Raw genomic sequence first — 27,710 nt, forward strand, 5'->3', positions numbered from 1 at the left:
TGAATATGGACGTAATTGTTCTGCATCCAAAAAAAACATTCTTAAACGGAATTATAAACATTAGGCCAGCGTTGTTGTCAAGAATTGCCGCAAACATAATGAAATCATTTCTAACGATGCCACAAATTACAACAGCAGCTCAACAATTCTATCTGAAAATGTAGTTGGCCTTGCTTGTGACGGGCGCTATCCGCCACAAACTGAAGACGGATAGTGCCCCTCTCACAATAAGGCAAGTGAGAGGGTAAGTGGAGGGAAATGAAGCACCTCATGGATAGTGCCACTTGCATATTGTGAGAGGAGCACTATCCGTTTTCAGCTTGTGACGAATAGTGTCCGTCTTCAATGAGACTTTGTGCCGAAAATGATAGGAGCAATGGCAGAAGTTTTAAGCTTTGTCGATTGTATAGGGACACTAATAGTCTGTCGAGCTTAGATTATCATTACAACATTAGCTAATGAGACAATCAAATGAAATGAACTTAATGCCGACTTGGCACAAACCTATATTATTTGAAGAAACTTTAATATCACCTTGAATTTCAGCCGCATCAATCTTTATTGATTTAGCTTACAAAGTCATATTACAAGCATGAATAATAGGGCAAATTCCCATAGTCATGTAGGAATGTATAATCAATGAGCACCCGACCTTTAAAAAATACAGCTATTTCAACCCCAACATAGAGTCTTGTATGAGACGGTGTCCCGTGTAATACAAACCTAAATACTTGTGTATTACTCGTCTAATTATAGGCTAATAGGTTTGTCTCACATACGAAACCGTCTCATATAATTTTGTGATCCAAATAAATGGGACAACCTCCAAATTCATCAATATCCCCTTTTCCCAAAGGGAGGGCTTCCATTTTGCTGCTGATATGCAGGCGCTGGCCGTGGTTTTGCAAACTCTGCGAAAATTACCCAACCGTCCAAAAACTACAAAGAAAAGGGAAAGACAAGGTCATTTGTTTCTCAAGATTCATGCAGACCATCACAAAAACTATTGACAAAAGGACAGTAGACAATCTCAAAACCCCATTACAGAAAAGTAACTCCCGAGGATAATTGAGCATCTATGATATTAATTTAAGTTTCAAATGTGCAAGGACAGATGGATTCCCAAAACAATTGAAGGTACAGTAAGTCAGTAACCCTTCTTTCTATTGTTAAGTAAGGGTCATTTGATACCGTTCTCGATACAATTTTCATCTTGGGTCATTCTGAAACAGTATCTGTGTTCTAACACAGGGGTAAGACAGCGTACATAAGAAATAATATGGTTTCATACAGTTCACTTACAGCGCCATTCATGCCTTCTATTCCAGATTTCGCCTCTTCTGTAGTAGCATATTTCACAAAGCCGAAACCTTTTGAAAAGCCTGAGACGTGATCAGTCACGACTTTTGCTGCATATAACAATGACACAATGAATCATAATTCTGACATCTACAATATCTGTAATAAGCATACCATGAACCACTTCGCCAAACTTCGAAAACGCTTCATGTAATCCATCTGTAGTTGTGCGTTTGTTGAGGCCTACATTCAAAAATATCAAAGAAAAAAAAATAAAAAAAATAAAGTCTTTTGAACATCAGAAAGCCAAAAGAACGAACAATTGAGAAACAATGAACAAGGCAGCCAGGCTCAAAGAAAATGACTGAATACATTAGGATGAACAATGTCTACCAAATGGCATGGATTTTAATTTGACCAAATATCTTATCATAAAAATTTTCTTATAGCCTGATTTCCCACTGTGCATGAATATCGTTTGCTCCCAATTATGTGCATTGAGGAAATAATTTACCGTCTATGGATTTAGTTTGGCTTTCCCACCACATCCCCAAGTATATAATAGCAGCATAATACACACGATACATCCACCAAAGTATATACCTTACACCTGCACCACTAACTAACTCCCCCTGCTCTCAAACACACTGACAAACCCTTACTTCCCCATATAAGTAAAGCACCAACAAATGATCCAATCATCCACAAAAGAATAGCCTAAAATTCACAAGAAATAATAAGTTGTGTTCATCACAATTCACAAAGCACGGAACCTGTGTCATTTTCAAAGGAATTCAACATTAAGAGCACCCATATGAGGGCACTAAATGCACGAGAGAGCAGTAGAGAGCTGCATTTATGCAAGACAAAGAATGAATTTGATGTTTTAGTGCCAAAAGTTGGTGTTGTGATGGGCTGTAAGCCTGTAACTAAAGCCGAGATTAAGGAATGGAGCATTATGACAAAGACGATAGGAACAAGTATGCAGTGATAAAGGAAAAAAGAAGGTAGGGGGAAATGAAATGCAAGATTGGAAATATTTCTAACTTGGAGGGGTAATTTCCTGTAGGGACCATAGGCAAATGCCAAATAGAGTGTATAATGAATGTTAAAAAAATGCGTGTGTATATAACAACTGTAAAAATAGGATTCTCCAAAAAAGAAAGGTATTTTATCACTGAAGTATCAAAATATAAGGAACTTCTCAGCAAGTAATAATTTGATAGACTGCTAAAGCAATCAATTATTCAATTGTGCTCCCAAGGGGAATCTGACAATCAAGACAACCAAATAAATTAGTGTCTTACAGCTCATTTTCAATCGCTAAGATATTCCAAACCTCAAACCTCTTCCAAAATAACAAGTCCCAAAGTTCAGCTTTGTCAAATGACCACTCAATAAGCACTTCAACAGCAAGTTGGTGGTTGCTCAAAACATTATAACAAGGCAAATGACAGATTCACTTTTACTTTGCAAAATGGTAAAACATTTTACACTACATTAGTGAAATGCAATTGTCATTGTAAACATAGCTCGGCTGCTTATACACAATAAATACATTAGTTATCTAATTAATTAGATTTAGCGACCATCTCGGCCAAACACCCTAGCAACAACAATGACAACATAATTCCAATGCCTCAGCTCCAATAGTCCAACCTATAACCCAAAGCAAGGGGTCATATCTATGCAATCTTACCCTATTATTAGGTCAATATTTGTGATTATACACGGCTGCTCCTTAGCAAATGAACCACAAACAGTTTAGTGATCCATATTGCTTTATTCTATCATATTTTAAGGACAAAAGTTAGTAGTAAGTCTTAGCTTCACTAGAAATGGAAAATGACAATAGAATTGTACATAGGGCACCTCAACTATTTAACTACGGAGTATTTCTTAAGTTATAGGGCACCTTTGAGTTCACAAGAAGACCTACTCAGAATCATTGTAAAAAGAAATTTAAACAGAAAAGGAAGATGTAATAACAATGACAACAAGCCAATGTGTATGTGAATGCATGAGAATGGCCAATGCTTCAACTTATAGAAGCTCGAAGAATAAAAGTTTAGACACAAATGTAATTTTACCACGTGTTAAATACACAGAGACTGTTCAATAGAAGGACAACTAGGGACGGCAGGACCCCTGTGGTGGCTGTGGATATCCCATCCACCCGAAATTAAATGGGTGGGATATGGATTACATTTTTTTTTTTTTGAATTTAGGATGGGATATGGATATGGGTAAATCTATGCTGGGATAGATCATAGTCTATCACCCGCTTAACCACCCGGAGGATATCCTAAATTAATGTTTATAATTAGTTTTTTTAAAAATTAATAATTATTTTGATTAAAAAAATAATACATGAAAATTTCTTTTTAAAACTCTATTTGACTTTTATTGCCAAAGTAATCCGTAGCCCACTAAGAGTCTAACACCACCACTCCACTACTTACTAACGTTACTAATTACTGATACACCGATTTCCAATCTCAATTTTTGGCCCAAATCATAAATCGTCCCTTCTCTATACGGTATCCCATTCACATAATTTTATCATCTCTCTAAAATTGGTGTACTCCAATATGTAAGATGATTTGTTTGGTGATGTGCGCCTTCTAATTTTATCGTCTTAATTTTTTTTAAGATGTATTGCCTTTAAATTTTATAAGCGTGAAAATATCCAACACTCCACCCGGTGGATATGGATATGGATGTGGATGGATGAGAAAATATTAAATGGATGAGCGGGATATGGATGACCAAAAATTAAATGGATATGGATATGACTCCACTCCACCCCATCCATATCCCACCTACTGCAATCCCTATGGACGACCCTAGGACTTGAAGAAAAAATTTAAAAGAAACGATAGTGCCGTCCAACTCGGAAAGATCTATTGCCCCACTCCAGAAGCATAATGCAGTAGATGACTATTAATACCTCAGAAGGCAGACCTTACTAACTTCAATACAGTTTCGATGTCAAAAGATGAAATAAACTAGAGACCCTCAGCCAAACAGGTGGTAGGGGAGAATCCATACCAAAATTTACTCCATGTAGTAGATAAACAAATCCTCACAAATTGGTTAAATTATGTGACCATATCACAACAAATACTTAATGTTTTAGTGATCTAAAAATATACCTCCCTCCAACTTATGAGGCAGGAGTTGAAAAAAAATAAATAAATAAAAACTGTAATACAATCAAGTTGATGAATTTTTTTCATGGAGCCAGTTATAGTAGACCAATACACCATTCAATTATCCCTCTACAAAACTGATTAGGAACATATAACGCTATTTTGGACTTCCCCAAACACCCAGAATACCCTCAGCCACAATAAATCCATGCTTGCAAGCAGATATTAATATATCTACCAGAACTTAAACCGGTGTCAATCCAATTGTATGGTTCATTATGAGCACAGACATATTAACACTAACTTGCTTAAACCTGACACTTGGGTATGTTATGTAACCCTATCTCACTGCTACATACACACTAAGGCACTTGACAAAACATACACAGGTCAATGCTCAAGCGAGTAAGGGGTATACAGTCTAACAAATTTTATTCTAGCCCAAGTAACTCGGGTGACTGGCATATTGGTATAAATGGAAATTTTAACGCTTGTAAGATCTATGTTACTCCAACTCGTTAGGTTAACTTGAGCAACCGTTTCCAACACTCGCATATGAGTATAATACATGGATATTTCATTGTAAAGCCAAAAAAATTACTTCCTTCATTTTGTTAGGCTTTTTATACCTGTCAAAATGTAAGAGGAATTGAAAATGTAACGAATCAAGTGAAATAAAGCGACTATTTTTTCATCAAGTATCCGACTTGAACAAGATCCCATGTCGGTTTAGTTTTAAACGAATCGAAGTAACATGATAATGCTCCCACTAGACTTTTGACTTTGACAAACCAAGGAATTCCATGAATAATGCAGAATAAAGCTACTAATATACCCACAAAAAACATTAACACAATTAAACTTCAACTTATCATATTAAAAAAAATATATAGAAATACAGGAAAACAAAAGAAAATTGGTCTCACTTGTCATCCCTAGCTAATAAAAAAAAGGTGTGTAACCTATGTCAAAACTCAAATGTGAATTCTTTTTGTTTTCCTACTCGTCACGCCAAGCTCGAATTAATACAAAATCCATCATCCTCATTTCATTAACCACCACTGAACACTCTAATGTCTAGGCTCGTTTGGTTGCCCCCATAAAAATGGTTGAATTGAAAAATTCCATGATTTGGAAAAATGGGAGATGTTTGGTTGCCCCAAATCATGGGATTTTCTTTCTTCCATGAATTGCCAACTTCTCCATAATGGAGTACGATTACCTAGCCCCCTAGGTAATTGGAAACTCTTGTGTCAATTTAACTCCCCTGGATGTCAGCCAAACGAGTTTTGGGAAATTCATGTATTTTGTAAAATCATGGAAAATTAATTCCCGTATAGCAACCAAACCGAGGCCTTACATATCTGTAGTGAAACATACAATAGAACTCTAAATAACCATCATCAATACAATATTTCCAGCCACTAAAGTAACATCCTTACAAATTTTCCCTACCAAACGGTGACGAATCAACGAGGCAGCCAAACCCACTACGCCCTCATTCCAACATCATTTCATTAACAAAAACGATACTCGTTCAATTGCTCATCACAAAATTCGTTAACACTAGACAAACCTGAAAATCTAAACTTGAACACCTAGGGTTTAGCTCAAATCACAACATTTCTTCATCAAAAAATAAAAATAAAAATACAATTAATCGAAATAATAAAATTACCGCAAACGTAAAGGTTAGGGGAAGGATCGGCGACGGGAGCAGCGGGTTGTTGGGATGAAGGTTGAGGAGGCGTGAAATTGAAGGCTAATGTTGTACAGAGACGGTTTAGCCCTCGTGGCTTCGTCGCCGACATAGCTGCCATCACCGCCGCTTTCATCGCCATTGATTTTTTTACGGGGAAGTGGCAAATAAGCCCCAAACGTTTGCCACTACGTGCAAATTAGCCCCATAACTTTTTACTAGTGCAAATTAACCCCGTTAGTTTTACCCGATGTGCAATTAAACCCAATGGAGATATTCGGGTAAATTTCTCGCCGGAAAAAAATGACATGGCACCGGAGAGATGAATAGGATGGATTAACTTAAATAAAAAAAAAAAAAAAAAAAAAAAAAAAAAAAACGATTTTAAATTTGACAGTCGTTTATCTTCGATGTTGGTTCTCTCAAATCCTTGTTTAATTTCAATTGTTGCCGAGCTTCGATTCGGCGAACTCTAGCTTCGATTCTTGTTCACGTAATATAACGAATGGACTTCCGAATTTGTCGAACACCATCGCCATTGTTGCGAAGCTTGGTTTAATTTTCAAGCTCTGATCGCGTAAAATGGCGGTATGTAATTGGAGTGTGCATAAGTTCAAATTTCCCCAAAATTCATTTTTTACAGTTTTTGGTGGTAATTGGGTAAACTTTCAATTACAAAATGGTGAACGATTAGTGTGAATGAGCATTGTAGACTATATCAAACAAAAATGAGATGAAAAATGAAAAAAATGGATAGATGTGATGAATGAGCTCAAAATATGAGAAAATGAGACACAATGGGGAAGAAACGAGGTAAGTGATAGACTGGCAGCATTAAGTAGTAATATTTTCATGTTTTTTTTTTTTTTTTTTTTTTTTTTTTTTTTAATTTAAGTTAATCCATCCTAGTCATCTTTAGGTGTAATGTTAATTTTTTCCATGAGAAATTTACCCGAGTATCTCTAATTGGGTTTAATTGCACATCGGGTATAACTAATGGGGTTAATTTGCACTCGTAGAAAGTTATGGGGCTAATTTGCACGTAGTGGTAAACGTTTGGGGCTTATTTGCTACTTCCCGGATTTTTTTAGGTGTGAGAGATTGAGGGTTTTAGGGTTTAGTTAGGGGTTTTGCAAAAAGTCAACTCAAATAGTGAACCCACCAAGGCCGACCAGTAATATAGAATGAATTTTTTTTTCAGCTAGTCTCACTTGTGACGGACACTATCCGTCACAAGTGAGTGACGGATCACCATCGCCCCACTTGCATTTGTGTAAGAGGGAAGTGACCTGTCACTCACTTGTGACGGATAGTGTCCGTCACAGGTGAGAATTTGTGATTTTTTTTTTAGGGTTTTTTTCGTCACCTTTTATTTAGGGTCATTTGTAAACAACTACTTTTTATTTTATTTTTGGCTTTTAACTACCTTTCATTTCTTCATTTGCAAAAGAATACCAGAATTCTACTTCCGGTGAAAAAAATCAACTTTCCGATGTTAACTTGCTCTTTTCTCTCCTTTCCACAAATATAACCTAGATTTCTCCATTTGTTCACCCTACAAAATGTGAAAAAGCTCATCTCCATGCCCAACACCTTATCAAAATTATCTTTCATCTCAATCTCCCTTCCCATCTCCGTCGTAAAATCACCTTTACTGCCACCTTCAATTATGTCTTTACATTTCGACAACCTTAGCTTATAACTCACGATTCATCAACCTAATATCCATGAGTAGTTCATCTCAGACATATTAAAGTACCCTATTTTTCTCTTCATGGCAAAGATGGTGGGTATAACAAAACTAATTAGATAATAGACAAGTAATCCTAAGAATGAATCCATAATTATTTTCGAATAGTTAACATTAGGCGGCTTTGTTTGCCCATAACAGATCATTATTGTTGAAGAAGTATTTACCATATTCTGATAAATTTTCATGGTGGTTTGTTTGATGAATTAGGATTTTGATTCGGGTAAGAGATGGACAAATTGAGGTGATTAATATTGGGTTTAATCAATATTTATCGTCAATTATTTGGTTTAAGAAGTAAAAAATTAAATTTAAAATGAAAATGACGACTCGGCGTCAGAGAGTTGACTTTTTTTCGTCGGAAGTGGAATTCTGGTAGTCTTTTGCAAAAATAAGAAATGAAAGGTAGTTGAAAGCCAAAAATAAAATGAAAGGTATTTGTTCACAAATGACCCTAAATAAAAGGTAGTTTCTGACAAAAAAACCTTTTTTTATGTTGAAAATATCAAAAATGATATCGAATACGAGTATAAAATAGGGTTTGAGTGACAAATCCGTAAAAAAGTGGTCTAGTTAATATTCACGCGAAAAATATAGAGCTAGAGAAGCTATAAAAGAGGTAAATCGTTGTCTTATGTAACGATAATTTGTGACTTATTTTTTTTGTTTTTTTTTATAATTGAGACTAGTCACTATGTCACACAACGACTAACCTAGAACTTAATAGAACTCAAGAAAAAAAGAACCGTTCTTTTACCTCTCTTTATCATCATCATACCTTGGTCACTTATCACCATAGTCATCTTATCCACCATTTTTTGCCATTTTCAACCCCAACATATTCCTCCCTACATCTTTTGATCAACATCATCATCACCCAACAACATTATTAATAAACAACAACATTATAAGTTATCCAAAACATCATGTTTGACTTTCATCACCCATATATATTCACTAACATGCTTCACCTTCATCATCGTTGTAATCATCTCCATCATCATAAAAGAGAAGAGTAAAGGAGATTAATGGTTGATTTCCCATTAGAATTATGATCAGTATAAATACAATATGCTAGCCTACAAACTAGGAACTAATTTCTACAAAAGAGGTAACAAATTACAATAGACTAGGTAACAAATAATAGGCAAATAATTTACACATGTACTATGATTCTATCCCATTCTCCCCCCCCACTTGTGATCGAATCGGGAAGAGAACGAACGTTGAGACTGTTCCGAAAATCATCAAAAAGAATTAATAGAAGTCCCTTTGTGAAGATGTCGACAATTTGATAGCGAGAAGAGATATGACGGACCCAAACTTCACCTCGTTCAACTTCTCATGCACAAATTGTATGTCCATTTCAATGTGTTTAGTGCAATGATGTTGAACCGGATTACCCGATAAGTAAATAGCACTCACGTTATCACAGTAAACGAGAGTTGCTTTTGTCATGGGGGACGTGTAGCTCAACCAGAAGATTACGTAGCCAACAAGATTCCGAGACCACATTGGCCACCCCACGATACTCGGCTTCTGCACTAGACCGTGACAAAGTAGGTTGTCGTTTAGAAGCCCAAGAAATACGATTTATCACCGAGAAAAACACAATAACCTGAAGTAGATCGTCTTGTGTCAGGACAACCCCCACCCCCCCCCCCCCCCCCCCCCCAACCCCCAATCCGCGCCCCTATAGGTTGTGAGCTGGGTAGGAGCAGACTTGCGAAGCCATAACCCGCTGGCTGCTGTACCACCAAGATAACGTATAATGCGTTTTAAGGCACTCATGTGTTCATCCATTGGGTTATGCATAAACAAGCATACTTGTTGAACGGCATAAGAGATATCGGGTCTTGTGAACGTAAGGTATTGGAGAGCCCCGACAAGACTCTTATAGAGCGTAACATCCGAGTAAGGAGCTGAGGATTACTCGACACCGAGTTTTGGTTTAGTATCAACCGGTGTAGCTGCATCTTTGCACGATGACATGCCTGCACGCTCTATTATTTCCTAGGCATATTTCGATTGGGAAAAAAACATACCATGCTTGGTTGATAAGGCTAAAGTCGTGTCATCTAAATTAAAATAATCTTATAATACTACTAACAAATAGCTAGTAGCAAGACAGGTATCGAATCCACGGAGAGACGGTAATATTCAGTTTGTCAATATTTAAAGTTTCTTGAAGTAACCGTTTTCTTGAAAGTTTGGTTTAGTTGATTTCTAAAGACTAACTACAATAAAATAAACGATGTAAACAAAAATATTAAAAGGTCTAGGGAGCGGGTTCACTAGGCCAACCATCCGGGGGTGTATTTTAATCAATTGTAAGGTCAATCGAATTACCTAAGGTCACAAGATCAGTCGATTCAATTATGCCCTTTAGATTTAGTTTAACATGCAATCGCTATCATTAAACTTAACCTATCTGATTATCACTGCCTATATTAATTCTAACCCGGTCGGAGATAATATTAATTCGCTAGACTAATTATAAATTCAAGCCTAAATCAAGTAATTAGAATAAGAACAATAATCAAACGATAATTCATGTGATGTCACTAACAATTAAATCATTAACCCCGTTCTAATCAACCTAGATCCCCTTTACCCTAGATAAAGGAATTAGCTACTCATGATACTAGAACTAACAACAACAACAATAATAATAATAATAATAGGAGATATAATTAAAAGCATGAAAGAAGAACAATTAAACAAATAGATTAACTTGATTGAATAATAATTGAAGAATGATTAAAGTACCATAGCAAATGAATGTGGAATGAATTGTAGATTCAAAATAACAATAGCCGACTAAACTTAGGAGTTTTAGGAGTCCTAAAGGTAAATAAAGCGTAACCTCATAACATAATACGAGCTTAGTATATATATTACAATTTAGACGATTTTTAGGAAATATCGTAAAAGTCTTCAGTAATTTAGGTTACTCGATCGAGTACAACATACTTGATCGGGTACACGTTCACTCGATCGAGTACAGGTCAACTCGATCGAGTATGCACTCACTCTTCTCAGCTTTCTTTCGTGCAATCTTCACTTATTATCTTTCACGCTTCTAGATTTCTGTGCCATGCTTCGTGTATTCCGTCATGGCAATTCCGCGGCGCTCCACTTTACTTATTTTACTTCATAAATACGTCATTCCTGCATTTAAACACCAAGTAGCGGCAGTAGCGACATTCTAATGTAAAAGGCATATAAATAACGTAATTAACACGAAAACCATATCAAAAACAACTTAAACGGAGTCATAAATGTATATATAAATATAATTCATCAAACTTCCCCAAATCAACTCTTTGCTTGTCCCTAAGCAAAGCAAACACACAATACAAAATAGCAATCATACAAATGGTGAATGAATAACTCAGAGTTAACGTTGATGCACATACAAATCCTAAGCCATCCATATCTATAACAAAGTAGCGACCAAATTGTGCCAATAAAATAAATTCAAAGGCACGGGTAATAGAAAACGCAGCTCATCTCAAGATGTAACATGATACCATAATTCAGCCAAATACGTTTCAATCTTGCAAGACAAATTAGCCGGATTCATTGGACTATTTACACACCCCCAACTGATTGCAGCTGGACTTGGAAGAAAATTGCTCACCTCATGGGTATTTTCAGGTCAGCTTATGTTAATGACAAGTGGAATGGTACCATAAAAGATTACAGTGTGCAAGAGGGGTATAGGTGGCTCAGGCCTTCCCTTCCTCAAGTTCAATGGTGGAGGGTTTGTTGGAATAATCTGAAAATTCCTAGAACTTCCTTCATTTACTGGGCAATGATTCAAAATAGGCTGTTTACCCATGATAGAATGAATAGAATGGGGTGTCATCAGGGTCTGAGTTGTTACATCTGTGCAGGAGCTGATGAAAGCCATCTTCACCTTTTCTTTGATTGCCCTTTTAGCACCAGTTGTGTTTACCTTTTGCAGTCATATCTTGGTATTCACTTTGATCCCAGGAAGCTTACTCAGTGGTATAGATGTGGAAGAAGACTTAGTCTGCTGGTCAGGAAGTTTGTTACCAGTTGTCACATTAAGCTGGTCCATTCTATTTGGCTGGCCAGAAATAGAGCTCGGCTTTTTGACCAGGTTATTCATCCAGAGCTGCTAGTCAAGCAATTTTTGCGAGATATGTCCATCAGATTTTGGGCCATAAATCAGCATATAGTTCAGAGTAGAGATAAGTGTTGGCTTGATAAGATAGCATCTTTAAGTCTGTAATCTTTTTGTTTTCCGTTTATGTTCACATTGTATGTAATACCCGCTGGATGATGTACTTTTGTTAATATTAATATACTTACCTTTTACCAAAAAACAATTAGCCGGATTCTCGCGGATTCACTCATGTACTCATAAAGGGTCCGTTATATGTAAGATAGAAAGAATTAAGACACTCACTCAACTTATAAAACATGCATGAAATCTAATGTGATAGAAATTTCTCCTATTATTGCGCATCCACAATATAGACAAAAGTACATGTATCAGGAACAACATGGCGGCAAATGGGCAAATGGTATAACAGTGGTTTGTGCCAAAGCACGTATGGAAATGTGATGCTAAGACGGTAGTCGCAGCGCTAAAACCAAGACTAAATGTATGATAATAAGCATAAATTAACCCAACTAGAGAAATTATCTCAACTTTGACAACACATGAGAGACTATGAATCACTATCCAAAAATGCATTAGACTCTATCAAACCACATTATAATCTCTTAACAAAACCAAATGAAGCAATCTCCTTTTTTTTTGAAATCTTTTTTTTTCGGTCTTTTTTTTTTCTTTTCTTCTTTTGCTTCATATTTTTCTTTTTTCCAAAATAAGAGATATAACACAAAAAAACATAATATTATAGAAAAAAGTCTAGGGTTTCCTCGAAAATTCCTAGGGTTTCCGTCTATTTTCCTCTTAGAGTCTTCCTTCTTCTCGAGGTCTCCTCTCACGATCCTGATCGTGAGACTTGATTTCTTTTGCTTGTTTTTGTTGTCTGTTTGTTTCTTTATGCAGGGTCAGAGGAGGAGTGTTTCACCGGGTCGGCCACGGAATGGGAAAGAGCTTATGGGTGAGGGGGGAAGTCAAGCGATAGAATGGGATGATGAAACTGAAGCGGTGGAGGAGAGGAGTAGGTTGTTTCTCGTGGGCAAAATCTGGGCTTTGAAATCCATCAATGTGAAAGCAGCGATTGATACCATGACTCGTCTTTAGAATCCAACTAAGCCTATACTGGGGAATGTAGTCGATGCAAAGGAGAAATTGTTTGTGTTCAAGTTTGGCGCTGAAAAGGATAAAGCTAGGGTTTTGGAGGGCCAACCATGGCACTTCGATAAATTTGTATGGTGTTTCAACGAACCTAACGATCAAGGTAAACTCACGGATGTCCCTCTTTTTCGTTTTCCTATTTGGACTCATGTGTATGATTTACCTATTGGAGGACGGACTAGTGTGACGAATGCAAGGAAAATTGGTATGTGCCTTGGTACATTTATTGATGCTGAGTTTGGACCAAATCCTGATATTGATAGAGCTATACGCATCCGCATACTCCAGGATGTGAGGCAACCATTGAAAGACTCAATCCCGATTAAGATTAAGGAGGGGAAAGTAGTGGATTTTACAGTGAAATATGAGAGAATTCATATTTTCTGCTATGGATGTGGGGTCATAGGGCATGGGGAGAAGGACTGCGAAAACGGTCCTTATGATGATGGCGAAATTAGGTTCGGGGAGTGGCTCTGGGCTTCGCCCTCGAAAGTTATGAAGACTGTTAATGAGGGATCAGGGAAGGCTATGAGGGACTTGAATGCGGAGTTAAATAAGGTGGGAAAAGCTGAAGCGGAATCTGACATTAATAAAATGATATAGAAGCTCCAATCGATTGCACTTAACCTCAAATGTAAGAAAGGAAGGAATGGTGATGGAGATAAGCAGATGGCTTCGACATATGAGGTCGAGGGGGATGTGGGTGTATACAACGTAGGAGTTGAGAAGCAAAGGGAGGGGCTGGAGCTTCGTACAAGGCAGACGGTAATAAGGGATGTGGGTGGGTCGAGGACTGGCAATCAGGGACAGGAGGCTAGGATTATGGTGGAGGGAGGAAGTATAGGGGTGTGTGCTGGTGACAGTGGGTTCAGTGTGATGGGAGTGGTGTTGGGGGAAGATTGTCGTGGGTGTGATCGAGGAGGGCAGGAGGGAGGTGAAAGAGGAGGGGGGAGGAGTAGCGGTATAATGGGGAAGACATGGAGGAGAGTGGAACGAGAGGGGGCGATTGAGGCTAGGGAAGTCGTGGTGATAAGTGGAGGGAAACGCGGGAGAGGGGAGGATGACTGTACGGAGGGTGGGAAGAAATCGAAACTATTGACAGATGGGGGCATCTTAATACCTGAGGTGGAGGTTGAGGGAGCTCAACCCCACCAGGAAAAATGAATATCTTAAGCCTCAACTGTCGGGGATTGGGCAACCCCGACACGGTTCGTGCCCTTCGTGATTTGTTGCGAAGGGAAGCCCCCGCCATACTATTTCTTTGCGAGTCGAAGTTGTGTGGTCATGATATGAAGTGGATAGCATGGGTCATTCGGGGGGTCTCGCATTTCTGTGGCGAAGAGATATACAGTGTAAATTTATGTCAGCTTCGGTACATCATATGGACTTCACGGTCCAAGAGGAGAGTAGGGTGTGGCGTGTGACGGGTTTCTATGGATGGCCAGCTGTTTCTGATCGCCATTTGTCTTGGGAGCTGCTTCGGTTGCTCAATACAAAGTCGTCTCTTCCTTGGCTTTGCATTGGGGACTTTAACGAGATTTTATATTCTACTGAAATGAAAGGAGGGAGTCGACCTCAGTGGCAGATGAATAATTTCCATGCAGCTGTGGATGAGTGCGGTCTGAGGGACGTGTCTTGGGAAGGGTACCAGTTTACTTTTGACAATGGCCAAAGTGGGGATGCTAATTGGCAGTGTGTTTTAGACCGAGCAATGGGCACGAATTCCTGGTTCGAGTTGTTTCTATATGCGAAGCTGTTCCATTTGGTTCGTGAATGGTCTGACCATGCGCCAATTCGCCTTGTCCTTGATCGAGCAGAGGAGACTAGCGTGCATAGGCGGGCTTTTCGTTTTGAGCAAATATGGGTGGGGGAAGAGGGGTGCGAGGAAGCTGTGATTAGGGGTGTGGAGAAGGGGAATGGAAACCTGGGGGGTGTGTTACGGGAATGTGCGAGGGAGCTCCAGGCTTGGAAAAAGATTAGTATTGGAAAGATAAGGTGGACAATTATGAAAAAACGAAAACAATTGGCACGGTTGGATGAAGGGGCTAGAATTGAAGGGGAAGTGCGGCAACGACGGAAATTAGTGGCGGAAATTGCGGAACTGGTTCGACAAGAAGAACAATATTGGCGGCAACGATCACGTGCTTTATGGCTCCGGGATGGTGACCGCAATACAAAGTTCTTTCATACTAGAGCTGGGGAGAGGAGAAGCAAGAATTTTATTGGGTGTCTTGTTGATGAAACTGGGGTGAGACGGATTGGGGATGAGGTTATTGGAAGAGTGGCTACGAACTACTTCCGCGAGTTGTTTGCTACGTCGAGACCGTCTGATTTTGATGATGTGCTTCAGGGGTTGGAGGGGAGAGTGTTGGACCGTATGAATTTGATACTACAGGCTGATTATTGAGAGGATGAGGTGATTGACGCTCTTAATCAAATGCATCCGCTTAAAACTCCGGGACCAGATGGAATGAACGGGCTGTTTTACCAGTCCTACTGGCATCTTATTGGCCCAAATGTTGTGAGCTCTGTTCTTAGCATCCTGTGTGGGTAATCATCGGCAGTTGAGTTTAATAAGACTAATATTGTCTTAATTCCTAAGAAAAAGGCATCGGACAAAATGCGTGATTTTAGACCAATTAGCTTATGCAATGTGGTCTATAAACTAGTTTCGAAGGTGCTCGCTAATCGGCTGAAAGTTTTTTTGGGGGAAATAGTGTTAGAAAACCAGAGTGCTTTTACGCCAGGAAGACTAATCACGGATAATATTTTAATTGCCTTTGAAATGTTTTATTATATGAAGAGTTCCAGGTCTAATGAGGGGCATATGGCGATGAAATTGGACATGGCTAAGGCGTATGACAGAGTGGAATGGGAGTTTTTGAGAAGGGTGTTGGTGACGATGGGGTTCGATGGGAATTGGATACGAAGAGTCATAGATTGCGTGACAACGGTTACTTTTGCTGTGCTGATTAATGGGTCACCCACGGAGGAATTTTGTCCAGCTAGAGGCCTTAGACAAGGGGACCCGCTCTCACCTTACTTGTTCATTATTTGTGCGGAAGCTTTGTCTAATTTGATGTGTAGGGCGGTGGAGAGGAGCGCTCTTCATGGACTTCGGGTGGCTAGTAGCGTGCCAGCTGTTTCTCATCTCTTATTTGCAGATGATAGCATTTTCTTTGTCCGGGCCACTCTGGGGGAAGCAGATGTGATTAATGATATTTTGCGACGGTATGAAGCAGCTTCTGGCTAGCTAGTGAGCCTTGATAAAATGACTGTCTCGTTTAGCAAGGGGGTTCCGAGAGGGTAGCGGGATACGGTGGCCGAGAGACTTGGTGTAGCTGTGGTGGATGAGCAGAAGCGATACTTGGGTTTGCCGACTGTTATTGGGCGGTCTAAAAAGTTTATCACTGATATTATCCGGGATAAGTTGAGCAGAAAACTTCAAGGGTGGTGTGGAAAATATTGTCGAGGGCTGGTAAGGAAGTTCTTATAAAGGCAGTGGCCAATTCACTTCCTACCTATGTGATGAGTGTGTTCAAAATTCCTTCGCACTTCTGTGATGAGCTTAGATCGATGGTATCGCGCTTCTGGTGGGGGTATGAGGAAGGGCAACGAGGAATATCATGGGTGGCTTGGCGAAAGATCTGCACACCGAAGGGGGAAGGGGGTCTTGGGTTTCGCGATTTCCACCTGCTTAACCTCGCCTTAATTGGTAAACAGGCCTGGCGACTAATAATCTGTCCGGATGGGTTGTGGGCGAGGATCATGAAGGCTAGGGGTACTACCCCTAGGGGGAGTTTATGGATGCGGGGATTGGGTATAACCCGAGCTATACAATCCGTGGTATTATGGAGGTCCGAGGGGTGCTGGAAAAGGGGATGAGAAGGCGGGTTGGAGACGGTCAGGACACGTTAGTGTGGAAGCATGCTTGGATTCCAGGAACGCAAACGGGAAAGGTTATTTTCCCTTGTGCTAGTGGGAATGAGGAGATGGTGGTTGCGGCTCTCTTGAATGGCGAGGGGACGGGATGGGATGAGGGGAAGGTGGCACAGCTATTTCTGTCGTTTGAGAGGGAGCGGGTTCTAAATGTTCGACTTAGTTATTCTCGTGGCCCTGACTTATGGTGTTGGGGATTGGAAAATGATGGGCTATATTCGGTTAAAACGGCGTATAAAATGTTAGCGGTGGAGGGGATGAATATGGCGGAGCAGTCAAATGGGGATAGGGGGAGATGGTTGTGGAATAAGCTCTGGAAGGTTTCGGTCTGGCCCCATGTCAAGCTCTTATTCTGGCAGCTGTGCAAAGAGGCCCTGGCAACGAAAGCAAACATCATCACTCGAGTTGGAGGTGAGTCTTCTTCTTGTCCTTTTTTTAGTCTTTTTAATGAGTCGAGTCTTCACTTGTTTCGAGACTGTCAAGTGGCACGATGGATCTGAGAGGAGCTGGGGTTCGAATGGGAAGAAGAGGGGGAGAGTGATGTTCCGCAGTGGGTGGAGGCTAGGTGGAAGGAGTTAGGTGAATGGGAGTGTGGAAAATTTATGATTGGCTGCTGGGCGATATGGGAGCATTGCAATAAGGTAGTGTTCGATGAAGTGGAGGTTGAACCGGACAGAATTGTGAGGCGGGTGTGTGATGTTGTCAGTGAGGGTGTGGGGGACCTAGGGACTGGTCGTGAGAGGTGGACTGTGGATGGACGGAATAGGGGCGAGAGGGATGGAGGTGGGTGGACAGTACCGCCGGAGGGTTACGTGAAGGTTAATGTTGATGCGGGGGTGAAGGAGGGGGAGGGGGTGTTCGGGGTTTGTGTGTAGGGATGGGAAAGGAGACGTGCTGTGGGCTGGTGCTATTGTACGGGAACAAATGTGGAAACCGTACTTTGCAGAAGCAGTAGCAGTGTTCGATGGTCTTCAAGCGGCACGGGATCGAGGGCATCAACGACTGGTGGTGGAGAGCGACTGCTTACAGGTCATTGACACACTGAAAGAATGAAGACAAGGGCGGAGCATTTTTTCGCAAATTATGGATGATATATTTGAGTTATGTAATGAGTTCAATTTTGTGTTGTGGTCTCATACGTCTAGAATCAATAATTGTGTTGCGCACGCTTTAGCTCATATTAGTCCTCGTGTAGTTGATAGCTCGTTTTGGTCGGATGGTTTACCTCTATTGCGAACAGTGCTGTAATTTATGATTTATCGTTATTAAAGTAATACCCTTGTGGGTGTTTTCCTTAAAATAAGAGATATAACACATTGCTACAAAAATTTAAACTAGTACCCACTTGACAATAAAAGTCTCATTCCCACACTTGACAATAAAAGTCTCATTCCCAACTAAAGTAGGAAAAATAGACATGAAACTCAGGCAACTGCGACTGTCCCGATAAGGTAGGCAAATTCTTAGATTGTAGCTATTAGATGGAATATAAAACGGCTACAAGGGTTCAAACAGGATAATCAAAAGGCAATGAAAGGCTTATTTGAACGGAAAGAACCGCTTTTCCTCATGTACTTAGTCATATAAATGAGACCAGTTTATTGATGTTCATGAACAAGGAAGTTCTATAGACCTTAGAAATTTAAGTGGTTTACCAACATCATTTTGTCAAATTTACTTAGCATAAGGCATATTATTATGGTCAAGACTTGAATTATGAGATTTGTTTTAAAAAAGAACGGGTCAAACAATGTACATGGATAACTGTATCGGGATTCAAATGCAAAAACAATGCAAATTATAATCATGGCTACTCAATTCACCAAGACTCGACCTAAAATAAAGAAAAACATGTTTTTGAATTTTGGATTTTTTTTGGATTTTTTTAAATACACACAACAATAATTAAAGGCACACAACATAAATAAATACTCCCCTAAACCTAAATGTCCTAGTCTCATCGTTGTGACCCTAACATCACAACATCACAATATACCAACAGAAGCAGCAACGTAGAGGACACAACTAACAAAGGGAATAGGGAAATAACTAACATCTTAAAGATAATACAGCAAAGGAATGTACAAAGAAAAATAGTACAAGCTGTAAAGTAGAAGCTCCCCCAAACCAATTGCAAAGTGGGGGATGTAGTTCTAATACCACAGGTTTTTGATCAGGGATAACTCGACCAAGTAGGGCTTACTCGGCCGAGTTGGCTGTCGGGTATGTTATGGTTGGGTTCTGGAACGTCATAACTCGATCGACTATGTTGCTACTCGGTCGAGTTAGGCTTACTCGGTCGAGTACATTGTGTACTCGGTCGAGTTACCGGTCTGACGGAGGTTTAATCCGCGGTTTTGATTATAATAATTAAAGAAGTATATAAAGACTCTTCATCAGTTTTTAATCATTTCTTAAGCTTTCTTATAAAGACCTAAACTATGTATAACTTCTCTAATCATTCTAATCACTGTTAAGCCGGATTCAAGGGGTTTTTACATCTTTTTTTCACGTCGATTCATCGGTAAGCATCGTACTTTTGTCCTTGTGGTCATAGTGTTATTATTGTTAAACCTTAATCAGTTTTATTGAGGGTTTAGGGTATATTTTGATTATATGATGTATGTATAGGTGACAAGTTCGTAGAGGAGACTTTCTGATTTTGTTGCTGTGGTTATTGGATTGCGAATAAGGTAAGGTTTCCCTACTCAGTCGGCTTTATAATTTAATTGATTGTTTATGATTGTTTGTTGGCATGTAGTTGTTGTTGGAATTGATGGAGATTGGTTGGTTGGATGATTGTTGTGGAACTATGTAGGGAGATGGTTCCATACCCATGTTCACCCCTTGTGGCTCCCGTCAGAAAGGGGATGTGCACATTAAGGAGTTGGGATCGCTCGTTCCGATGAGCGAGGATTTGGTGCGCAAGGCTACAGTCCCCCAATGGCGGTGTGGGTTACCTATTGCGATGGGTAACCTGGAAGGGTTACACACTTTAGTATGTAGTCAGTGATTGATGACTGTTGGAGTTGGAGATTGGCTGTTTGTATTGTTGTATTATTTCCGCTGCTATATTGATTTGGTTGTACAGTTGACTGACCCCGTTTTATGTTTTCAAAACTGTGGTGATTTATTCGGGGATGGTGAACAGTTGACTTAGCAGGTGATGATTGTTGATGGTCGATGGGATAGCTCGCGGGGCATAGATAGGCGTTGTGATCACCTGAGCCGACATTAGATCTTTTATGACATTTGTTTTTGTCGTCCTTTGGAGTTGTTTTGGAAACTTGTAAACTTTATCACCTTTTTTTAATTAAGTTGTTTCTTTATTATTTCTACGATGCGTACTACCTCGGGCAACCGAGATTGTAGCACCCTTATATGTTAGGGTGGTCCTTGGTAAGGCCCTTTGGTATATGGGGGTATTACAAAGTGGTATAAGAGCGATAATTTTGGAACCTAAAACAAATGAACAAAATGAACATAGGGCGTCTAATAAAATGAACCCAGGTAGAAATTGTTTGGAGCTACCGCAAAGGTTTAAGAGACGTCCTAAGACCGCACTATGGCCCTTACAAGTTCGAACCGGTCACTACGGGGCGTGTTGTGGGATCGGTATCTGTTTATGTCGTATTTGTGTTTTATAAAGTAATGTGCATGTTGAGATTGAGACGAGATCGTATAATTCGGTTGATGTGTCGTGAAGTGGTTGAAGTAATAAGTATGGCATGATTTGTACGTAAGTTTGTTTTATTTGTGATAGTAACATGTGAATAGGATGATTGTCGGTGTTTTGTCACCATGCTTGGTTAATTATGTATGTGGGGACTTGTGTCAGCATGATTCGGCCGAGTCGGGTAGGTACTCGATCGAGTAAGGGGAACTCGACCGAGTACCAGTCACTCGACCGAGTGTGGGTGTGTCTGTCGTAAGCAGTAACTTCTAATATATGACCACTCGACCGAGTATGAAGGGAGCTCGACCGAGTGGGGCTTACTCGACCGAGTACAACGTGTACTCGACCGAGTATGCTTTACGTGGGATTCTGATCAGCTTCTGGAAGTTGGGTACTCGACCTAAAGGTCTAGGTACTCGATCGAGTAGCCTCAACTCGACCGAGTATGTCCATGTACTCGATCGAGTACTGCTGCGGGCGGTTGTGCTTTTGTTTTGAGCCTTAGGCTATATGCTTACGTTTACCTTTTATATATCAGCTCAAAAATGCCGCCAAAGAGTCACCTGCGTACCTACAAGCTTCGAAGATGACCCTAGATGAAATTTTTTGGTTGTTCGAGCAACGAGACGCTCTTATTAAGGCTCTTAATAATGTGAGCAAAGCGAATGAAGTGGTCATTGACGCCACTAAAATAAGTGCCACAATCTCTCGCTTTAATCCCTCTACCTATGAGGGCACAGAAGCGCCTCACTTGCTTAATAACCGACATCGTGATATGGAGAGTTTTCTTGAGGTGGTGAACTGTCCGGAGGAGATGAAGGTGGAACAAGCTGCGTTTACCTAAGGTATGAGGCTGGAGTGTAGTGGAATAGGGAGAAGGAGGGGCTTGTGAGTACTATAAGAGTCGGGATGAACCTGATATTCCTTGGGCAGAATTCAAAAAGGCTATGAGGGTTCAGCTCGTTCCTGAGCACATTAGCAATAAGATGAGGGCTGAGTTCAGCACTTTCCGTATGACTGAGAGCATGATTGGGGCAGAGTATTATAAGAGGTTCAACGAGCTAGCACGCTACGTAGATTATTTGGAGCTGAGCCCATTGACCTTGTCTCTTCTTTTTGAGCAAGGGTTGTTAGTGAAAATTTTGAAGAGGTTAACTGCTGGGGTTCTTAAGGACCTGAAAGATGTGTACGAACGAGCTGGGAATGCGGAAAGGTTAGTCGATATAGCTAAGGAAGCTAGATAGAAGCTGGGTGAGAAGAGGAAATCTGACAATGAGAACAACGGGCAATCTAGGTTCAAGCATGGTAACTACAATCAAGCTAAGGTTTACTCTAGAGGGTCCATTTCAGTGGAGGGTCGTCCTTTGGTGGTCGCGGTGGTCCTACCAGCTGTGGCAGCTCCGGGTTGACGTGTTACAACTGTGGCGGTATTGTTCACAAGAGGTATGAGTGCACTAGCTAGGGGGGACTGGGTTTTCAGAGACAATATCAGGGGAAATTCTCTCAGGGGCCGAGTCAGAGTATGGCCAGTAATAAACCAACGGGATCGTGGCCTAATCAGGGTGGTCAAAGCCACAACAACAGTTACTTCAACCGTAACAATGGAGGGGATTACCAACGACGGGGAGGTAATGCTAATCAGAATTCGGCTGCTAAGTCTACAGTGTGAACAAGCATGCTGCAGGGTGGAGTTCAAAAGAATAGTGGCAAGCTTTTCGTGATGGACAAACAGGCCACTGAGGAGGATGCGTAGGTCGTCACTGGTACTTTTCTCGTTAATAATACGCCGACCTTTGTTTTATTTGATTCAGGGGCCACACATTCTTTTGTATCTAGGGGACATGCTTTGACTATGGGTTTGGGGGAGTATGAGTTTGTAAAAGATAATGTTATCATACCGTCGGGAGAGTCGGTGACTTGTGGGAGGTCGTATAAAGAAGTGTCTATAGTTATTGAGGAAGTTAACCTTCCGGTTAATTTGTTTGAGTTTCCTATAGGAGGGTTTGAGGTCATCGTCGGGATGGATTGGTTGGGTGAGTACAAAGCTAGTATAGATTGCCATCGGAAAAAGGTGACTTTGTGGGGCCCTAAGGGAACTAAAGTATCTTACCGGGGGTTTGTGGTCAAGCCAAAGGTCAAGGCTATCGCAGCTATAATCTTGAAATCTTACATGAGGAAAAGGTGTCCTATGTTTCTTTGTCACATTCGAGATAGTCGATCGGAGGAACCAACAATAACAAAGATACCCGTTGTGGATGAGTTCGTGGATGTTTTTCCAGGATGAGATTCCAGGGTTACCGCCAAAGAGGGACGTCGATTTTAGTGTGGAGTTGAAGCCAGGAATGGGACCTATATCTAAGGCTCCGTACCGGATGGCACCGAAAAAATTGGAAGAGTTGAAGATACAGCTAGATGTTTGCTGGAGAATGGGGTACATTCGACCTAGTGTATCGCCATGGGGAGCACCGGTGTTGTTTGTAAAGAAGAAGGATGGTAGTTTGAGGCTATGCATCAACTACAAGGAGTTGAACCATGTCATGGTGAAGAACAGGTATCCGTTATCGCGAATTGATGACTTAGTCGATCAGTTAAGTGGAGATGGGGTGTTTTCCAAGATCGATCTGAGGTCGGGGTACCATCAGTTGAGAATTCGGGATGAGGATGTTCCTAAGACAGCTTTTAGATCGCGGTATGTCACTATGAGTACGTGATGATGCCTTTTGGGTTGACTAATGCACAAGCTGCATTCATGGATTTGATGAATCAGATCTTCAGTCCTTTCTTGGACCAGTTTGTGGTGGTCTTCATTCACGACATTCTAGTCTATACCAAGACTAAAGAGGAGTCTGTGAAGCATCTACGATTGGTATTGTAGAAACTATGCGATAACCAGTTGTATGCTAAGTTGTCCAAGTATGAGTTTTGGTTGGAAAAGGTAGCTTTTCTGGGCCAAGTGATTTCGAAAGATGGGGTGTATGTGGATCCTAGCAAGATTGCAGCAGTGTCAAACTGGGAAGTACCGAAAAATGTGGCTGAAATTCGGAGTTTCTTAGGCTTGGTTGGTTACTACAAGAGGTTTGTGAAAGACTTTTCTACCATTGCTAGGCCGATGACAGCTTTGATGAGAAAAGAGAACCATTTTCGTTGCGATGATATTTGTGAAAAAGCGTTCCAAACTTTAAAAGAGCGTTTAACTACAGCTCCTGTCTTAGCACTACCTGAGAAAAGTGAGAACTTTGAGGTTTATACTGATGCTTTGAAGAATGGTCTGGGTTGTGTTTTAATGCAGAATGGGAAGGTCATCGCTTATGCATCGAGGCAGCTGCAAACTTATGTGGAGAACTACCCTACTCATCATGACTTGGAGTTGGTAGCCGTTGTGTTTGCTCTAAAGATTTGGAGACACTACCTCTACGAGGCAACTTTTAAAGTGTTTTCAGATCATAAGAGTTTGAAGTACATTTTCACTCAAAAAGAGCTGAATATACGATTGAGGAAATGGATGGAGCTGATAGGGGGACTATAATATGGAGATAATCTACCATGAGGGAAAAGCTAATGTTGTAGCTGACGTGTTGAGGTGGAAGAGTGTGCATTTCTTATGCAATGCTTTGTCATTAATGCAGCTGAAAGATGAAGTGACTAAGATGGGTATACATATGATTCGCAAAGAGGACACCATCGGCGATTTGATAGTGGAACCAGAATTTTATGATAACTTGAGACAGACACAATTGGTTGATCCTAAGATTCAAGAATAGAGAGAAAGAATAGGCAACAACAATATGTCGAAATTCTCGCTTCACGAGGATGAGAGTGTTCGGTATGATGGTAGATGGTGTGTTTCTGAGGATGCGGAGATGAGAAAGGCAATCATGACTGAGGCTCATTTTACTCCTTCTTTAGTGCATCCGGGTGGCGACAAACTGTACAAAGACTTGAAAAAGACCTTTTGGTGGCCCGGAATGAAGAAAGATGTCGCGGAGTTTGTAGCTAGATGTTTGACTTGTCAGAGGGTCAAGGGTGAACAACGAAGACCGCAAGTTATGGTTCAGTCGCTTGAGGTACCAGAGTGGAAGTGAGAATTCATTTAAATGGATTTCATTGCGGGGCTACCGAGGATTCAGTAGGGCAATAACATGATTTGGGTGATTGTGGATCGACCGACCAAGTCAACTCACTTCATTCCAATGAAAGATACTTGGAACAAGTTGCAACTGGCTAATTGTTACTGAAAGCATGTGGTATGGTTGCATGGGGTACCAAAAGACATAGTGTCAGATATGGATGCAAGGTTCATATCACGGTTCTGGTAGGAATTGCAAGAATTTATGGGTACTACTTTGAAGATGAGTACAGCATTCCATCCTGCGACGGGCGGACAAACATAGCGAACTATAAAGACCTTGGAGGACATGTTGAGGGCTTGTGTGATGGAATTTGGTGGTAGCTAGGAAGATAGGCTGGATTTGATCGAGTTCTCATATAATAACAGCTATCATACTAGTATTGGAATGACACCTTTGGAGGCCTTATATGGACGAAAGTGTAGGAGTCCCATTTGTTGGGATGACAGTGCGGAGATCGTGGTTCTAGGACCAGAAATGGTATATGAGATGGTTGAACAAGTAAAGTTGATTCGGCAAAAGATGAACGCGGCCCAGGATTGACAAAAGAGTTATGCAGATTTACATCGCCGAGCGGTGGAGTTTCAGGTGGGTGACAAGGTCCTTTTAAAAGTGTCACCTATGAAGGGTGTCATGCGATTCGTCAAGAAAGGAAATCTGAGTCAGAAGTACATTGGACCGTATGAGATTCTAGATTATGTAGGCGAGGTGGGTTATCAATTGGCCTTGCAACCGACGCTTGATCGGGTGCATAATGTTTTTCATGTGTCTCAACTTCGGAGGTATGTGACTGATCCAACTCACGTACTTGAGGTTGAACATATTGAATTAGATGAAGAACTTACTTATGTCGAAACACCAAAAGAGATCTTGGATCAAAAAGTGCGCAAGACAAGGAAGGGAGAAACTGTGTTACTTAAGGTGTCGTGGTCTAATCATAAGGTTGAAAATGCTACATGGGAAGCAGAGGAGGCTATGAAAGAGTGTTATCCTCATCTTTTCGATCAGGTATGGTTATTTACGGGGTCCGGTTTCATTAAGGGGGGTAGCAGATACCTGCATGTGTTTTGGGACAGTTTTGGGATGTTAATAGTTGTTATTAAGTTTTCGAGTTAGTTGTGGGTCATTTTTTTTTTCCTAAGAGGTTTGGTCTTGTGGTTTTGATTTTGTGTTGGACTTGGGTGAATTTCAAGGACGAAGTTCTTTTTTAAGGAGGGAAGACTATAATACCACAGGTTTCTGATCAGAGGTAACTCGACCGAGTAGGGCTTACTCGGCCGAGTTGGCTGTCGGGTGTGTTATGGTTGGGTTCTAGAACGTCAGAACTCGATTGAGTATGTTGTTACTCGGTCGAGTTGGGCTTACTCGGTCGAGTACATTTTGTACTCAGTCGAGTTGCCGGTCTGACGGAGGTTTAATCCGCGGTTTTGATTATAATAACTAGAGAAGTATATAAAGACGCTTCATCGGTTTTTATTCATTTCTTAAGCTTTCTTTTAAAAACCTAAACTACGTATAACTTCTCTAATAATTCTAATCACTGCTAAGCTGGATTCAAGGGATTTTTACATCTTTCTTTCGCGTCGATTCATCGGTAAGCATCATACTTTTGTCCTTATGGTCATAGTGTTATTATTGTTAAACCCTAATCAGTTTTATTGGGGGTTTAGGGTAGATTTTGATTATATGATGTATGTATAGGTGACGAGTTTATAGAGGAGCCTTTCTGATTTTGTTGCTATGATTGTTGGATTACGAATAAGTTAGGGTTTTCCTACTCAGTCGGCTTTACAATTTAATTGATTGTTTATAATTGTTTGTTGGCATGTAGTAGTTGTTGGAATTGATGGAGATTGGTTGGTTGGATGATTGTTGTGGAACTATGTTGGGAGATGGTTCCATACCCATGTTCGCCCCTTGTGACTCCCGTCACAAGGGGATATGCACATTAAGGAGCTGGGATCGCTCATTGCGATGAGCGGGGATTTGGTAGGCAAGGCTGCAGTCCCCCACTAGCGGTGTGGGTTACCTTTTGCGATGGGTAAACTGGCAGGTCTATACACTTTAGTGCGTAGTAAGTGATTGCCGACTGTTGGAGTTGGAGATCGGCTGTTTGTATTGTTATATTATTTCTGCTGCGTATATTGATTTGGTTATACAGTTGACTGACCCCGTTTTATGTTTTCAAAACTGTGGTGATCCATTCGAGGATGGTGAGCAGTTGGCTTAGCAGGTGATGATTTTTGATGGTCGATGGGATAGCTCGCGGGGCATAGATAGGCGTTGTGATCACCTGAGTCGTCATGTTGTTTAGCCGACATTAGATCTTTTATGACATTCGTTTTAGTTGTCCTTTGGAGTTGTTTTGGAAACTTGTAAACTTTATCGCATTCTTTTGACTAAGTTGTTTCTTTATTGTTTCTATGATGCGTACTACCTTGGACAATCGAGATGGTAGCACCCTTATACGTTAGGGTGGTCCTTGGTGAGGCACTTTGGTAATATGGGGGTGTTACAGTAGTGACCAGCTGTCATTACTTGTGAGATCCCTGAAAAAATCTCCTTTTTTTAAAATAAATAAATAAGATGGAGTCGCCAGTAGGTTTTATAAAAAAACATACAAAAATATTTTAACGGAAAATGCCCCTTTTGATCCCTGGAATGGGGACTGATCCGTCACTCCGGCCTAAACCAAAGATTGCGGATTCGGGGGTAAAGGTACGATCAGGGAAGGTGTTAGGCACCCGGATCGCCCATCAAACTGAC

General features: G+C 40.6%; 6 protein-coding genes across 7 annotated transcripts; 5 read left to right on the plus strand and 1 right to left on the minus strand.

The window, feature by feature from the left end:
* Positions 1–512: 512 nt before the first annotated feature.
* On the minus strand, positions 513–7,282 carry LOC141626507 (organelle RRM domain-containing protein 2, mitochondrial-like). 2 transcript variants are annotated; one of them, XM_074440276.1, is made up of 5 exons: positions 7,231–7,282; positions 6,130–6,293; positions 1,474–1,542; positions 1,303–1,409; positions 513–939 (listed from the first exon to the last, which is right to left on the minus strand). In XM_074440276.1, the coding sequence occupies exons 2-5, from the start codon at positions 6,290–6,292 to the stop codon at positions 835–837; spliced, it is 444 nt and encodes a 147-aa protein (XP_074296377.1). In that variant the 5' UTR covers position 6,293; positions 7,231–7,282; the 3' UTR covers positions 513–834. The 2 variants fall into 2 exon arrangements, with proteins under 2 accessions (XP_074296377.1, XP_074296376.1); XM_074440275.1 differs by lacking the exons at positions 6,130–6,293; positions 7,231–7,282 and adding an exon at positions 2,073–2,358.
* A 4,264-nt stretch (positions 7,283–11,546) lies between these two features.
* On the plus strand, positions 11,547–12,161 carry LOC141629007 (uncharacterized). The gene has a single exon (XM_074442082.1). It carries the CDS (start codon positions 11,547–11,549, stop codon positions 12,159–12,161), a length of 615 nt encoding a protein of 204 aa, XP_074298183.1.
* A 2,344-nt stretch (positions 12,162–14,505) lies between these two features.
* On the plus strand, positions 14,506–15,609 carry LOC141629008 (uncharacterized). Its single transcript, XM_074442083.1, has one exon. It carries the CDS (start codon positions 14,506–14,508, stop codon positions 15,607–15,609), a length of 1,104 nt encoding a protein of 367 aa, XP_074298184.1.
* A 420-nt stretch (positions 15,610–16,029) lies between these two features.
* Positions 16,030–16,455, plus strand: LOC141629009 (secreted RxLR effector protein 78-like). The gene has a single exon (XM_074442084.1). The coding sequence runs from the start codon at positions 16,030–16,032 to the stop codon at positions 16,453–16,455; it is 426 nt and encodes a 141-aa protein (XP_074298185.1).
* Positions 16,456–17,053: 598 nt separating this feature from the next.
* On the plus strand, positions 17,054–21,661 carry LOC141629010 (uncharacterized). Its single transcript, XM_074442085.1, has 3 exons — positions 17,054–17,552; positions 17,643–18,004; positions 21,356–21,661. Exons 1-3 carry the CDS (start codon positions 17,054–17,056, stop codon positions 21,659–21,661), a joined length of 1,167 nt encoding a protein of 388 aa, XP_074298186.1.
* Positions 21,662–25,565: 3,904 nt separating this feature from the next.
* On the plus strand, positions 25,566–26,060 carry LOC141629012 (uncharacterized). Its single transcript, XM_074442086.1, has one exon. It carries the CDS (start codon positions 25,566–25,568, stop codon positions 26,058–26,060), a length of 495 nt encoding a protein of 164 aa, XP_074298187.1.
* The last annotated feature ends 1,650 nt before the right edge of the window (positions 26,061–27,710 follow it).

The sequence above is a fragment of the Silene latifolia genome, chromosome Y (assembly GCF_048544455.1).
Source record: "Silene latifolia isolate original U9 population chromosome Y, ASM4854445v1, whole genome shotgun sequence".
Classification (NCBI taxonomy): Eukaryota; Viridiplantae; Streptophyta; class Magnoliopsida; order Caryophyllales; family Caryophyllaceae; genus Silene; species Silene latifolia.